Raw genomic sequence first — 17,535 nt, 5'->3', positions numbered from 1 at the left:
AAGAGCATCTCACGCTTACACGTGGTCCATCTTCTTTAGATTTTCTGTGTTTTTTCCATACCAAAAGATATAGATACCATGATCTTGACAATCCATCCATATCGGGTGGTTCAGTTGGGGCTAATCGGAACGGATATGTTGAAGAGGAAGGGTCATTACTCCGGTATGCCAGTGAAACACTTTAGTTATCCTCTCTGTAGATGTAAAGGACAGACACTACATGTGTGACGACGACGGGGTATGTATGCAAATGTAAGAATACATGATGGATGGCCATGTCTCATGTAGTTAATAAAACAGAATTTCTAATATAAAATCCTGGAAGCTGGAAGGATGTAGGAACAGGTCGTCGCAGCCTTACAGGTGTTTTATGTTTTTAGAGAGAGAGAGAGAGAGAGAGAGGAAGGAGGAAGGATGAGGTGAGCAGTCTGGAGAACACCACCACCAACAACCAGAAGGAAATGAATAAAGATGAGATGTGGGTATTGAACAGTGAATCCTACAAGGCACCGAGCTCCAGATTTTCGTCTCTATTGGCCTCCAAAGATCGTGATTTTCTGCTCTCTCCAACTGAAAACCAGGTCTCTCTCTCTCTCTCGCTCGCGTTAACTTTGATTGTTCAAAACAAAAGAAATTCAGATCCGATATGGTCAGATTATGAGTGCGTTCTGCGTAGAGAGATAGTACGGACGCATGATCTGATACTTTAATTTTTTTTATAATTCTCTTTGTTCCTACTGGATCAATTTATACTCTAAAGCTGCTAGTTCTAGCTAATATTCTTAACAAATGTATCTCAAGGTTTTTAATTTCTGTCTTAAATCTTAAACCCTTAAGACAGTAGTTCATCTTGCTCTCTAATATTCTTAACGAGAGAGTAGTTCATCTTCAAAGAGATTTTCTCTCCCACCCTGCCGCCCACCTATCCCAAAAGATAATCGCCCCCCCCCCCCCCCCCACTCTCTCTCTCTCTAATTGATACTTGAGTTTGAAGATGGGTAGATCTGAACAAGCGCTCGCCATAAATCCTTCTCAATTACAATTTCCAAGCCGCCTCCTGGATCAAAGAAGTGGAGAACATAAATGTTGTAAATGGGTTTTCAACGGGGGACATGTCAGTCAATAATGCAAAGCCCTTACCCACTCAGATTAGTCAATTTCAGTAGTTATAAATGTAGATAATTAGAGACAGTGCACTGTACTTACTATCAATTGATTATCTATTATTATTTATTAAGTAGGTTAGCTTAATTAAGAGGTTGAGGTCCCAATTTGTGTAATAATGGCTTTTCAAATCCCGAAAACCAGCCAGAACATCTGCTAATCTACATTTTGCTTTATGGGACCTCCTATAGTCCTATTTGCTTTCCAGTCTTCCTGGAGTTAAACGCGCTAAATGCTCAGATCACCCCTCCATGGACCACACCTCAGAACTCAGAAGGACATGTGTCATAAATCCAATCGTTACTTTATCTTCAATTAGATTCTCCATATCTGCCACGAGTTCACATCTGCGCCATACAACATCCCACAGCACATCCGCCGTGTATCTACAGATGACATCATCATTTCTATTAATATCATCTGGAGATGTTCCCTATATATGGCGGGATGTGCTGTAGGGTGCATATCTGAAATCATATGGCACGTGACCCTCATGTCCCCCAAAATTGTACTAGATTCAGAATTATAAGCAAACATTACTGATTCTGGCCCATATCAACATCACTCTAAAATCTTAGTTATCAAACAAGAAATTATTAACATCTCTCTATCCAAACTGTATAATTAGAGTTAGAATGCTTAGTGAATGTTTTCTGTTACTTGGGCTGTGTTTGGTTTAAAAGTAAAGGTAGGGAAAAGAAAGGAATTAGCTAGGGAAGCCTGGTACACATTTCTCTGCCCTTTTCTTTCAAACCAAACACAGACTTTATGAACCATAAACATGTTTTCTATGGCCTATATATGCTTTCTTGAAATTGATCAAAATTAACAAAGAAAAATGATTCACGTTGATGAGCTTTGCTGTAATTTTGTTTGGTGGTTCAGAACAGAAAACCAAAACCAGCATTTATACATATATATATATATATAGATTGGATATTAATGAATCGATGGATCATGGCATTGGTGATTGGGCCGGCTGATCTTATTTGTTGATTATATCTCTTCAGGTGAAAGTATCGGACCTGGATGGCAAGGTTGTAGGCATCTACTTCTCGGCCAACTGGTACCCACCATGTCGAAAATTCACACCTATCCTAGCAGGTGTGTACGAGCAATTGAAGGGTCGTGGGTGTGGTTTTGAAGTGGTGTTTGTATCGTCGGATGAAGACTGTGATGCATTTGCCAGTTATAGATCAAGCATGCCATGGCTTGCCATTCCATTCTCTGATCTGGAATCAAAGAAGGGTTTGAACCGAAGGTTCGAAATCGAAGATATTCCATGTTTAATCATTCTCCAACCCGTCAGTACTGATAATGAAGAGGATGAAATATTACGTGATGGTGTTGAACTCATTTACCGGTATGGTGTCCGAGCTTTCCCATTTACTAAACAGAGGTTAGAAGAGCTGGAGAAGGAAGAGAGGGAGAAGCACGAGAATCAGACCATAACCAACTTACTTACAAACCACAATAGAAACTTTCTCTTGGGCCATGGCCATCCCGTACCTAAACAGGTTAGCCTGCATTACTTATTAATCCTGAATTATTATTGAATCACTAGTGGCATTCCAGTCCAGAAAATGTCGCTAGTTAATTAACTACATGTGAAAGTTTCCAAACCATGCATATATGTCGTCTAGTGCTGATTGAATTAATGACAGATATCTCTGGCTTGAGATTTCTTAATTAATTATGTAATGTAATGGTGTTTGCAGGTGGATGTGGGGTCCTTGGTGGGGAAGACTGTTGGGCTCTACTTCTCAGCCCAATGGTGCCTACCTTGCCTCAAGTTTACTCCGAAGCTGATCTCTATCTACCATAAGATCAAAGAGATGTTGGTGGAAGAGAAAGAAAATGAGGACTTTGAAATAGTGTTCGTGTCAAGCGACAGTGAACAAGTGGGGTTCGACTCCTACTTCGGGACCATGCCGTGGCTAGCATTGCCGTTTGGGGACCCAACCGTGAGGAGCCTGACCAAGTACTTCGACGTGCAAAGGGTCCCTTGTCTGGTGATATTGGGGCCCGATGGTAAGACCCTCACCAAGCAGGGGAGAAACCTCATAAACCTCTACCAGGAGAAAGCATACCCCTTCACCAAGGCACAATTGGAATTCCTTGAGAAGCTAAAGGATGAAGAAGCCAAGGGTCTCCCCTTATCGGAGTACCATGCAGGGCATCGCCATGAGCTCACCTTGGTGTCTGAGGGAACGGGAGGTGGACCCTTTATTTGCTGCGAATGCGATGAGCAAGGCTTTGGCTGGGCTTACCAATGCATCGACTGTGGGTACGAAGTTCATACCAACTGCGTCAAGGCAGTGAACCGTGGCTCCGCTGGTTGAACCCTTCTTGTATTTGTTTGTTTTTCCTGCTTGGGCAAACCTGTGCATTATTTTAAATTTTTAATACGTACGGGTTGGGTTTGCCTGATTTTAGATGAGATCGAATCAGCGAATCTCCCTGGGCTCAGGGATAACTTCGTCACCGCATTACGTAAATTTTCAAAAAAAGTGTCACGTTGGTCTTGCCACCAACCAATCTTCAATTATCTGTTGAAAATGTCAAAATTATATTTCAAAAGAAAATACTATTCATTTTCTTCAAACTTGAGACTAAATGGGTTGAGGTGTTTGAGGTTCTAGATTAATGAAGTCATTCTCTTCTACCTTCTATCATATTTCATATTTTTTCTCTCTTTTTCTTTCAAGATAATCAATCCAATCTTAAAATACAAGACAATGAACAATGTCTTATTTTGAAGGATAATTTTGACATTTCCAATAGATAACTGACAATCAATTAACGGCCAGAGACCAATTTGACACTTTATGAAAATTTAGGTACAGCAGTGACACATTTAAAAGTCCAGGTATTACCTTGACATTACCCCTAAATTTCAGGGTACTAAAGTAGAATTTTCTCTTTCTTGGAGGTCCACCAAAACCAATTACAGCACAGATAGAGATGCAATAACAGTGTGTGGAGCATATCATAACTCCATCTACTTAAAAACATGTCCATCGCGACCTAAAAACATCAAACGGGATTTCCTACCCACACTCTACCCATCGTGAATTGCAACTACACATATCTATTATAAATTAAGAGATGTGTGGCTGCAATTCAAGGTGGGTAGAGAGTGGATAGGAAATCTGGACTCAAAAAACATATGTTGGGAGTTTAAATTAGAAATGATCTTCAACATCTATTTCTATTGAAAATTTGAAATGTGTTGTTCATGACAAAACATGGCTGAGGTTTCAGGTTTGACGAGGAGAGACAATGATTATATGCAATAATAATATGTAGGTAGGAAGAGAATATCGTTGATCATCATCTTGTCTAATGTTATTTCTTTTTTTTTGTCACCTATACTCAGATAACTATTTTTCAAGTCTTGTACTCATCAACAAGGGGTTTTTTTGTAGTGTGGATGATATATTGGATGGTCTATTTTCATCCACACCAGACCTTAACTGTGGTATGGACATGTCCACACCACTCCACAACACGATAATGCATTGCGGACAAAACTGGCTGGATTGAACCACATCACACCCTTATAGGCATTCTACAATGTGTTGTGCAATTTAGTCAACATTCTATATTTTGATCCCATGCATCTCACCTACATGTGTGATGATATATGTTCTTAATCAAGAATAAACAATTTTATTTTTAAAGTAATATACATTATAAATAGAACAATATAACTTAACCATGAAAATACAAACTAATGCATTTATATATAGTATGAATAATTAAGATAATTAGTGAAAACCATTTAATAAAAAGCAATAATAAATCACAAAAATAATAAATAATAATAAATATAAAAATAATTCAAAAATATATTAGAATTTGAAAATTGCCAAGAGTAATATTTTTTATAAAATCAAATAATTTTATAAAAAAAACATAATTTTTATACAAATTATTAAAAGGAAAAAGTCCACAAACTAAAGTTTGGAATCATCGATTTTGAAATTAGTGAGTTTGGGTAAATGCACTCTACAAAGTAGGGAAACATTAATTTTGATATTGACTGACATGGCGCGGAAAGGTCGATGAGATTTAATTGTGGACAAGATTTTAAGATATGGTGAAAACCATTCTATGATATAGTGTGATTCGGCCCACACTACTGTCACGGGGCTATTCAACGAGGCCCCGTGCGGCGCTCGATGGGGTCGAGAAAGCCTACGAATGCAAGCAACAACACACAAAAGACAACAAGAAGGCACACAAATTAGTCGAAAGGCTACTTGTATTGCATTGATTGATGGTAAGTACAAGCACACAGTACAGTGTCGAGGGGATCTCATGCTTAACCTTTACACGCTTATGACTCACTCGACTACCTACCTCCCCTCAAAGAGTACGTTAAGCTTTTGGGGGAGTGACAATAGGAAACTTCAAAAAGATGAAAAGTCATACTACAGAATTACAATAATACCATTGGCAATCCCCCCATACAAAATACATGCAATGTCCCACCCAAGACACACACTTGGACACTCGGATGGCATGTTGTGGGTGTGGTGATGGCACTTGAAGGCGTAGCAAAATGGTCCCTTGTGACATTCTCCCCCACTCAATTCCGTCTTCTTCCTCAAAGACCAGCTTCTGCTTGTGGCTTGAACTTCTTGTTGGTGAAGGAAAGTTTTTCAACTGCTCCACAGATAGGGTTTCTTCCAAGGCCCAGATAGGAGGTTGGGTAGATGGCTTGTGGATGTTCTTGATGGTGGGAAAACCTATGGCTAGTCCCTAAGTTAAGTCCCTGCCTGGTTGCTTTAAGGTAGGATTTTGGATGTTCCCCGATGGTGGTAGGAAAATTGGTGGCCAAGGCTGGGTCAAAATGATAGTTTGGATTTTTGGGGTATTGGTTCCCTTGCATTTTTTGCCCAAGGATGGCTGCTCACCATGCTACTACGTGGTTCAGCTTGAGGAAGGGTGAGAATGTGATTCCTATATTGCTTGGGTGACACTCGCTTTCCCCAATGATTGAGGTAGTGGGTACGGTTATAGTTGAAGTTAGCCAACCAGTTGTGGGCATGTGCGGCTTCTGCTGCAAAGGTGGCTTCTATTGCTGTTGCTGGGGCTGTGGCGGCGTTGGCACTGACGCTGGCGCTGACTTCTTCCTGGAGTTGCTATGATCACTTCTGGTTGCAATGGTGGTGATGGTTGTAGATCTCTTTGCCATCAAAGGTTGAGGTTGGTGTTGGAGTTGCAAGGCTGAGACTTGCTTCTTCTTGGTGTTGGTTGTGGTGATCATGTTGACTATGCAAGGTGACTACTTGTCCAAGATCATTAGGGTGTCAAGGTGAGGCGTCGGTGCCGCTTTTGCCTATATCATGAAGTCCATTCCAAGGACAACATCGAAGTCATCTATGTGAACGACGGAGAGGTCAATCTCTCCATCCTAGGTACCGAGTTGTAGTCTTACTCGGCGAGCCATGCCTTCAGTTGGTTTGGCACCTGTGTTGACTGCTTTGAGCCAACCGGGCTCTTTGGAGATGGCCAAATTAAGTCTCTTGGCCTCTGCAATGGATATGAAGTTGTGTGTGGCCCCCGTGTCAACTAGGGCCCTAGTTGTCCTCCCGCCAATGGTTACATCAACATACCTCAGTCCTCTCTTAACTGAGGCGGGCTGTTTGGAGGTAGCCCCTTTCTTCATCATAGCATTGAAAAGTTGTAGGGCGCCCACTCTTGGCGCCTGTGTACTCCGCTCCCCATCACTATGCTCGTCATCACTCAACTTGGCAATGAGGGCATTTAGCTTCTCCCACTTCGAGCAATGTCTTGTCAAGTGTTCCCCCCTACAAATGTAGCAAGTAGGCGGATGGGTTGGTCTACCTTGGTACTTGTTGTAGGAGCTGCGACTTCCCTGTGGGTGCTTTCCCTTCTGGTACTGTGCTGGCTAGTTGTGATAGGGCTGCTTCTCTCTCGGGGGACTTGATTGTCTATCTCCCCCACTCAAATGTGCGGCACGTGGGCTGACTGGCTTGGTCCCTTCATCATCCGACAATCTCAGTTCACTAAGTTGTTCGGCCACGGCCATGGCAAAAGCAAGGTCTTGAACATTGCGTCGCTGGAGCTCGAGCTCGGCCCAAGGCTTTAGGCTATCCATGAAGTTGAACAATAGGTCTTTATCTGACATGTCGGTGACTTCTAATGTGAGAGCAAAGAATTCCTTCACATACTAGTAGAGCGAGTCACCGTGCTTGAGGGACTTCATCCTTCGACGTTCAAGGAACTCCACATTCTCTGGATAGAACTATCTCTTCAACTCTCGCTTAAAATCGGCCCATGATTGTATGGTGCACGTACTGTATGTACCTGAGTCCTTTCATCAACCACATTGGCTACAGCAAGGTATTGTTCCATTTGCCATAAGAAGTTGTTGAGTTCTCGTGCATCGCGAGTGCCTGAATAGGGAGTTGGCTCTCGAATCTTGATGTAGGAAGGAGTGTGCAAGGCTGAGGTGCTGGCCTGCTTGGTAATTGCTCTCTTCATGATGGCACACTCCCCCTTGATTTCCTCAAGTTGAGTTTGGACATCAACGGAGGTGTTTAGGACGGACATCAAAGTTGCCCATTCAGTCTTCATCTCATTCAGTTCGGCCTGAGTGGCCATTGATGTGGAGATGGTTCTTCTCCACGTTGCCCACTCTCTCTTCATCTCGTCGAGTTGGGCTTGAAAACTGTCAAGCTTGTCTTGGACATGCGAGTTGGATGAGCTTCCTTCTTGTTGAAACGTGGTGCTGCAAATTTCCTTGAGTGTGCCATTGATTATGTCACGGACCTCATCCATGACTCCGCTTAGGTGGCCTTCCACTTCCACCAGTGTACTCTCCATGGTTTCCATGTTTTGGTGTAGCTCGTCTAACGAATCTCGCATCTCACCTACAGTGGCTTCACAACGTAGCATGCGCAAGTCAATGGCTGCATGCTTGTTGGTGGATTTCTCACGTTTGCTAGGCTTTGGTGCTTTGTCCTTGTCGATGTTGTCGACGGGCGGATCATCGGCCTCATGGGATGTGGAGAGTCTATGCTCGATCTCCTCCATGATGTCCCTGTTGTGCTTCATGTTGTCACTTGCGTTGCGGGTCGAATGGCTTGAAAGGAACTCCTGCTCTGATACCAACTATCACAGGACTATTCAACGAGGCCCGTGCGGCGCTCGATGGGGTCAAGAAAGCCTACAAATGCAAGCAACAACACACAAAAGGCAACAAGAAGGCACACAAATTAGTCAAAAGGCTACTTGTATTGCATTGATTGATGGTAAGCACAAGCACACAGTACCGTGTCGAGGGGATCTCATGCTTAACCTTTACACGCTTATGACTCACTCGACTACTTACCTCCCCTCAAAGAGTACGTTAAGCTTTTGAGGGAGTGACAATAGGAAACATCAAAAAAATGAAAAGTCATACTACAGAATTACAATAATGCCATTGGCAATCCCCCCATACAAAATACATGCAATTTTCCACCCAAGACACACACTTGGACACTCGGATGGCATGTTGTGGGCGTGGTGATGGCACTTGAAGGCATGGCAAAATGGTCCCTTGTGACACTACGGTGCAACCGAACACTCAGTGGAGGCATGACATGTTTCAAAATGGAATATATTGTGGTTGAGCCACTGTTTCAAACACCACTTAGATCTACCAAGGCCTTGGCCTAAGTGCAATTTGAGGTTTAACCGTTTAAGCCCAAGCCCTGAAATAGAAGTCCAATGACCTATCTTGAACTTCGACTTTAGATGTATTAGGGCTAGGGTTGGATTGAATCCAGGTCTAGCTCTGGTTTTGGGAATAGGAGAACCAAAGGGTTTTATTTTATTTTATTTTTTCATGGGCCATTTGTACCCACAGGCCACAACCCATCAATCCTTGTGACAGTGGGATTTGATCCAAGTCTATTAAAACTATCCATAGGCCTTACCAACTAAGCCAGCATCAGTTGGGTAAACCGAAGTTGAATATCCATTTTTTATCCATGCTATGTGTTAGACTTTAGACCATATCCATTTGTATTAGTTTTCTGGGTAAATAAAATTACCTAATTAGTGGGATTTAGGGCATGTGGCATTGGATGGTTTAATATCCTTCCCATACATATTCAGTTTAAAGATTAACACTTAAGGCCCGTTTAGCTCGGGGGAATGGGTCTAAAATCGGAATTGGAATGGGCTATTTTGATTTTAACTGTTTGATTGGATGGAATCGGAATTCTATTCCTATTCCTGCTGGAATGTTATTCTCCCATTTAAGGGAATGGCCATTTCCTGTTCCTCCCTTGGGAATAAAATCCCATTCCTGCTTATTTCAATTCCCGTTTCCATTACTGTTTGAACCAAATAGACTATGGGAATGGATCATTCTAATTCTGATTAGGAAGGATTTTAATTCGATTCTGATTCCAATTTCAACTCCAACTGCAAACCAAAAGGACCCTAAGTTTTTGCATCCATGACCTAAGAATTATAATGGGGTGGGAATGATACTCCCCATCCCCAACCTCAACTTTTAAATAAGTCTATCCCTTATTTTCACTAGCGATAAAAGTTATCCTTCATCCTCAATCCGCGACAAAGACAAAATCCCATTAGTAACTCAAATCCCTAAAACTATTTTAGTTAAAAGTTATTTTAGAAAATAAATTTAATATATACATTTGAGGTATGATAGGGTGGGAAATTCATTCTCCATCCCCATCCAAGTTCTTATCCCCATTCTTGCCAAATCAATCTCCATCCCTGACCCCATCCGATCAGAGAGGTCAGGTACCCCAATGGGGATGGGAAAATTGCGATCCTAGTACTATCACCCCTTTGGAGCACATAACAAGTAATTTGTTTATGGTGCATCATGCATGCCAACACTTTGAACCAGTTAATGCTTCTTGTTTTCTACTTGATTTGCTTTTGGCATAGTTGAACGATTTCGGATCTCCTGCCCACGAGAATTCTGCCCATGCCTACCCACAATACACTACCCCCGTGAATTGGGAACATCTCCCCCTGCATAATACTATGCAGAGGATGAGATGTTCTCCATGTATGACTGAGATAAACGTGGGCAGAGTTCTCATGGACAGGAGATCCAGACTCTAGTTGAACTGGGTTTGACCCGTTACCCAACCACCTTTCTAGGTCAGCTTCACCCTGAACGATTCAATTGCAGCAAAAAAAAAAAAAAGAAAAGAAAAGAAAAAAAAGCTGACTTGGTAAATGATCCAATGATCCATCTAGCTAAATTGTTGCACTATTACCCATGAGAGTGCAAGTGAGAAAATTGCAAATTTTAATTCATTTTCATGTTGAATTTTGCTTTATTTTACTTTAACTACACCATTGATACACAGAATAAAGTAAAATTTATAATAAAATTCAACTAAAAATTGGACTCGGCTCATTAGCATTGCCTGGCTTTTGTATTAACAGAAATTAAATTACAAAAATACTGCTTAGTAAATATATGCTATTGAATATTGAAATTATGCCTACTTTTTCACTATTTTAACACATTAATTATAAGTTGTAACCTGTGTAATGAGTTCAGATTGGCACCCCACATGAGCATCTCAGCATGCATTGGCAACTCCCATACTTGTCAATGGAAAATGTTCCCAATACATGGTTTAAATGTGCTGTGAGGTGCACTCTATGGGGTGCTCATGCGAATTCGAGTATAATTGAGTTGAGTTTAGTTAAGTTTTGGGTGGCTCGAGTTCGAGCTTGATTCAAAACTCAAAGCTCGATTCTAGCTCCATCTAATTTTGAGTTTCATACTTGAACTCGACTTGAATCGATACTCATGAGCTACTTGAACTCAACTCGGCTCGAGCCAATTATAAATAAATTGCTATTAAAAATTACAAATAAAATAATATTATAAATATCTAAATAAAAATATATTATAAATAAAAATATATAAATAAATTGCTATTAGAAAGCTTGATTATAAATTTATTTATTTATATTATAAATATTGAAAAACTATTTTGCTAGAAGTTTGGCTAGGCTCACGAGCTACTCGAACTAGATATTACAAAGTATGTGTTTGCTTTTGTGGGCATTTATAGATGGAGTCTTTATCAAATAAACGTTTAATTGAAAAGCATTGCTTTAGACATTTATTGTTTTTGTTATTTGATTGGATGTTTCAAGTAACACCCCACAAACTTATTTCCACCTCAGCTTACAATGCTCCATATAACCATTTCATTTTAATAAACATTAGGGTGTTGGAAAAAAAAACGAGAATTTAAAATTTCCCCAATATCTCATACACATAAATTCAAACGCTTCTATTTTAATATTTATTTGATAAATATTAAAATCAAACAATGATTTTATACACAATAAACACCAACTCTTAAATATCACTGATGCAAAGACGTTTTCCAATAAACTCCCACATAACCAAAGCTTTAACTCTATTCAACTAAATACTTATTCTTGAAGCGGAAAAAAAAAAACTAAGTACTTATTCGAGTCCAGCCAACTCGACTCAATAATATTCGAGCTGAGTTAAAATATTTAACTAGCCGACTTTGAATATATCGTAAATTGGTTGTTAGGGTTTTCGTTTCAGCGGGGGTGGCTCCCATCGGGGAGTCCCCAAAGGGGGCCACCCATCTGGGTTCTCCTTTCCCCTTTTCCGATCTGGTTTCTCTCTCGCTCTATTTCGAGAGAGGCTTCATCTTGAGTTTTTCTAGAGGCTTTGTTCTCTATTTTCTCCCATCTGGGTTCTCCTTTCCCCCTGTTTTTTCTCCCATCTATTCATTGTTCTCTCGCCTTTCCCCATAATTTGTTCTTCTCTTTCCCACTATTTTTTGTGTCTCTTTTTGTGTTTTCTTTTCTTTCTATTGGTGTTTTGACATGGGGTTTCTTCTCTTGGATTTTTTATTAGGTGATTGTTATTAATAGATGTAGCTTCACGTTTGCCTTTATGATTGAGTCAGTTCACGTCCGACTGATGTGGTTCATGGTGAGTCCCGTTCGCAATTCTCTGGCAAAGGCAATTATGGATGGCTGTTACTGTCTCTGGTAGCGATTGTTATGTCTGGAGCTTTGTCATCCTTTGTGGATCTATTCCAACCATACTATTACAGAATTTTTGCAGTCTTTTGAAAAACCTCTTCTATGAGGTTTATTCGTCGTTTGTGGTGAATTGAAGATGTATTTTTCTACTTCTATTGTTGATTTTATTTCACATTTATTTGATTGAAGAGGTTAATTATGTCCTCATTCTTCCAATTTTATATTTTTTTCTTTTGAGAAATTATATATATGTTTTCTGATTGGCATTTTCGGTTTTTTTGTTTCAATTTGTTGATTGAATGAGGTATGATGACTAAGGGCGTATAAAAAAAAATGGTTCGGCTGAAGTACGCCCAACTCGTAATTTGGTCCATGGGATAAGAATAGTGAAGCAGCATCCAGGAAGCTTCCTAGGTCCCTATTTTTTTGCTAGAAAGCAGAGGCGTTGAAAAATCGGGTTGAGTTTTATGATGCCTCACTCTTACGCCCCTTCTTTCATTTCCTTTTCCTTGGTGTTTTTGGTAACGGGGCTACACGAACTTTAACCCATCAACAAGCCAGTCGGCACCGTCACATTCATCATACCTGATCTATCTTCCTTTGTATGGAGAAATTCCTCTATTGCAATGTAAATCGTACACGTGTCATCACCGCCAGCTCTTCAGACTTTTTTTTAGAATGCTACTGCCTCGAGGATCATGTGTTCTTATTTTCGACTTTAAATCAGCTCCCAACAAGATTGCCCCCAACAACCACCCACAATATATTCTGACAATGTATTGGGAACATCTTTCAATGATAATCTTAAAAATGATGGTATTATCATTAGGAGATATTCCCAATATACAGTGGGGATGCATCGTGGGATGTTGTGGGGGGCTGATTTGGTTTCCTTATTTTCCTCTCTTTAAAAAAAAGATGATTATTTGGCGATTTTCTTTAGCTCAGTTTGGAAGGAGCACAAATGCAATTATGCAGAGTACAAAACCTTATATTTTGTATTATTTTATATGTATTTGCATTATATATATTTGCATTTGTATTCTTTCCAAATTGAGCCTTAATTTTCTTTTCACTTTTTGAGTAAAATGAAAGTCAAACTTGACGAGAGGTTTGATGTGTAATGCTTGAATTCATGGTTTTAAAAACCCGATCAAACCAATTGACCTGGGAACCGATCAGTTCACCCTAAAACTATTTCTGGGCCAAAAACCATTGATTTGGCTGGTGATTGACTAACTCGGGTGATTGAACCGTTTATCTAGACAACGGTTTTTGATTCTTTTATTTTGATTATTTTTTATTTTTAAATCAAAACAAGTCATCCATTCGAACTGAATGATTAGGCCGTTTGGCCCAAAAACGATGGCCAAAACAGTTCTATATCCGGTCTGATTTTTAAAACCTTCCTCCAAAGTGTGCACCAAAGCCTTAAACCAAAGAGTAAAACAAAATCGCATCTTCACGTGTGTATTGCTCTCATAACATATTACTCTCCCAACTATATGGCTGTATATATCAACAATAGAGTTGGGATCACCTGCAAAGAAAATACTTTCTATTAATACCCTTCTAACATGATCTGACACCACACATCTCATTATGAAACTGCGACCTACCATACAATAGGAACCCACCATGTATGAGATGTGTGATATGATGGTATCATATGATGTTGGGAGGGTGTTAGATCATTTTTGTTGGTAGGTAATCTAATGCTGGACAATAATGTGATTGTCTGCTTGCGTATTAACTTTAATAATCATAATAAAACGCAAATTACTTGACTCAACTAAACCTTTTTCTACCAACTGATGGTGGCTCATGGACAGGTCTCTATCTGTGTATGTGTATATCCCCATGAAGCAACCGAACCTTTTCCAAAGTAGCGTTGTCAATTGGACCAGATTTGGTCAATCCGATCCAATCTTAGGTGAATTTATTATAGATGAACCAGGTTCGATCCAATTTGATGAATATTCTGATCATTTTGAACCAGTCTAATTCAATGCCTGGATCGTCAAATCTGTTCAAATGGTTTTAATTTATATTAATCCTAACCCAAGTCTGGTCTATTGTCACTTGTATCCTTATTTTCAATCAATAAATTAGATATTGGTTCAATCTGACCTAATACAATATAAAACCATTACGGAATACGGATGGATCAGGTCCAATGCAATCCAATAAATACCTTTGACCATTAAATTTAGACTGGTCTAATTTAATATCTTTTATTGGTTCATTCAATCCATCCAAAATGATTTTGATTTAGACAGAATTCAATCTAAAACCAGTCCATTGATACTCTCAAGTCTCAATAATATGTAACCAGTGATGTCTACCAATGTTTTACCAAAAAAAATGATCTATTAATAATAAATTATAAAATATATACAAAAATCTAACCTTTCAAAAAAGTAGTAGACATTCAAAAAGGATAGATGATAAAGGAATTTGCTACGTTCTAAAACAATAGTCATGGCGGTGCCCACCTGCTGAAACCATTCAATTAACGTTTTTTTTTTTTTTTTGTTTCATTATAATTGATTCAAGGGTTCCATTATGATAAAAAAACTTGTAACCAGTCAATTAGTATTCAAGGGAGTGGATAAATTCGAAAGAGACCTTTAGTATACAATGACTTATATTTCAGACCTTTAAAAGTGAAGGTTTCATGGAGACTGATGAACTTTTTTTTTTTTTTAATTAGGGGTGCTCACGGTTTGGGCTAATTTTTGAAATCAAACCGGGGTTACTGATTTTTGGAAAACTGGTAATTAAAACCGAACCGAAGCTAATTAGTTTGGTTTGGCTCATTGGTTTTTTATTATTTATAATATTTATTATAGAAAATATATAAATATATAATAAAAAAACTAGAAATAATCTAATATTATATTTAATAATATTATAATATATAATGCATATTTATTAATTTATAATATATAGAAAATATAATATATATAATATATATAAATATATGTATATCGATTGATTTGGTTAACTGCCGGTTTTCTATTTTGGTTAATCGAAACTGAACCGGTACCTTCGATTTTTTAAATATTGAACCAAAACCGAATCAACCGGTTTGGTTAACCGAATTTTTGGTTTGGTTTCAGTCAATTCGGTTTTTTTTCTCACCCCTATTTTTAATCCCAAGACAAGAAATTTTCCTTTCACTAATCTTACATTGTTTCGGTGCATGAAAAAAATACTTAAAATCTAGAAAGTTTATCTCACTATTTTTTATCTATTACATGCGGTATAGTATATCTTAAACCAATCAATTTAGAGTCTGTTTGATTTGCAGCCTCGGAATCAAAATACTTCGAAACTGAAATCGAAATGGTCTATTCCCATTATTTGTTTGGTTCAGACAAGAATTGGAATGAGAATTAAAATAAGCAAGAATAAGATTTCATTCCTAAGGAAGGGGCAGAGAATGGTCATTTTCTCAAATGGGGGAATGCTATTTCAGCAGGAATGGGAATGAGATTCCAATTCTGCTCAACCAAATAGTTAGAATCAAAGTAGCCCATTCTAGCTCTGATTCCAAACCCCTAAACCCATAAGTGGATAGCCCCTCGATTCGAATCCGAATCACCTGCCAATCAAACACGTTCCAACCCCCTACCAACATGATCTTACACCACACATCAGGTCCCACTTTTATGATGGGTCCCAGTCTCATGATGAAATGTACGTTATTAGATCAAATTGATAGAGGGTTGGAATACGATATCCAAGTCTTTGTTACAACAATCAGCCAGAGACCTTACCAATTAAACAATTGGCAGTTCAAACTATCAAATTTGAAACTGTATTGTCTTGGAGTTTAAAAACTTGTCAATGCATCAAATGTTGGTCTGAATCATTATAACATTCGTCCCAACCATCTAGGGTGTTGGGATAGTGGATTGGATACAGTCACACAGACCTATCAATTGGCAAATTTTTATACAAACCAAAAACTTACAAAGTGACCGTTCTTGTGCTAAAATCCGTGTTTTCTCATTCTCGTCCGTTCGTTCATGTTCACCTCTTTTCACAATAAAACTCGTGAAGGTACCGGAAATCTTGATTTTATCGATTTCGGATCTCCTGCCCACAACAATTCTGTTCACGTCTACTTATAATACACTATCCCCGTGAATCATGAATTGGGAACATTTTCCCCTGAGTAGACGTGGACAAAAGATCCAGACTCAACTTTATTTACATCTAGACCTGTTCACGGGGTGGGCTTCGGGGCCACCTTTACATTATTTCGGACTCAGACTTTATACTGACCCATTAAAATTTTAACAAAAGTCAAACCCGAGCTAGCCCATAAACAGGTTTATTTGTATCTCAATTCTCAACATATTCACATACATATTCAATAAAGATTACCTTTTTGCGATTAATTTAAAGATCAGCCGCACTAGCTACTGCTGCTTTATATATGAATCGTCGAATTCACCCCCAATTAATATTTAAATATATATTAATAAAGCCCGTGCACTCCTTCTCAAGTTCCTTTAACAAAACTCATGTATTACACTGGTCCCCTCTATTATTTACTATATATAGATTATGAAAATTGTTTTAGTTCAATTCGTTAATAATACATAACACCGTTGTTATTTTTGTTTAACCTATCCAGGCGTCACTTGTAATATTTATCATTAGTGTGGAGTAAGATGATTGATCCCACAATCCATGAAATAACTATCAATTTCAACTAATTTGCTTTACATTCTCAAGGGAGATTCACTTGTTGCATTCTGATATTCCGCTTCGTTGAAAAATCAGACATTTCATCGATGGTTAATTGCAAACTCCTAATGTCTAAGGATCCTTCACTGTTGTGTTCCTAATCAAGCAGCAGTTCACAAATTAGATAAACGTGTTTTATTTATTTCTAATCTTTTACTTGTTCTATCGGTATCCCTCTTGGTTTTCTGTTTGAAACTGTTTCTTTGGATTGTAATTCCGCGAAGGTTTCTTGATAATTTTATGCCGTCAACACTCAACACTCTGTTGATTGGCCTGTTTGCTTTCAGGAAAATAAAATTCTTGGACGAATTTGAATTAATTGAAACTGATGGCTGTATAGTAGGCCTTTTTTTTTTGTTTGCAAAAAGAAAGCAGCCTTGAATTAATTAGAAAACCATATATGTGGAGTGCGGCAATGTCATAGTGCAGTGATAAACGACCATTACATGAAAAATATGCAAAAAGGTGAGCCGTTTGGTTGTAGGTTCTATTTATAGTAGGCTTTTAAACCATATTCATGCGCAGAGGGCGTTACAATTGATTCCACGATCT

General features: G+C 38.8%; 1 protein-coding gene across 2 annotated transcripts; it reads left to right on the top strand.

Moving 5' to 3' along the window:
• Positions 1-193: 193 nt before the first annotated feature.
• On the top strand, positions 194-3,781 carry LOC104603668 (putative nucleoredoxin 2). 2 transcript variants are annotated; one of them, XM_088888558.1, is made up of 3 exons: positions 194-683; positions 2,175-2,681; positions 2,883-3,781. In XM_088888558.1, exons 1-3 carry the CDS (start codon positions 462-464, stop codon positions 3,504-3,506), a joined length of 1,353 nt encoding a protein of 450 aa, XP_088744684.1. In that variant the 5' UTR covers positions 194-461; the 3' UTR covers positions 3,507-3,781. The 2 variants fall into 2 exon arrangements, with proteins under 2 accessions (XP_088744684.1, XP_010266051.1); XM_010267749.3 differs by having other exon boundaries at positions 222-581.
• Positions 3,782-17,535: the final 13,754 nt, after the last annotated feature.

This window comes from Nelumbo nucifera, chromosome 5, assembly GCF_055504915.1.
Source record: "Nelumbo nucifera cultivar China Antique chromosome 5, China Antique-T2T, whole genome shotgun sequence".
Lineage (NCBI taxonomy): Eukaryota > Viridiplantae > Streptophyta > Magnoliopsida > Proteales > Nelumbonaceae > Nelumbo > Nelumbo nucifera.
Note: the sequence above shows the minus strand (reverse complement) of the source record. Positions and strands in the feature narration are given on the sequence as shown.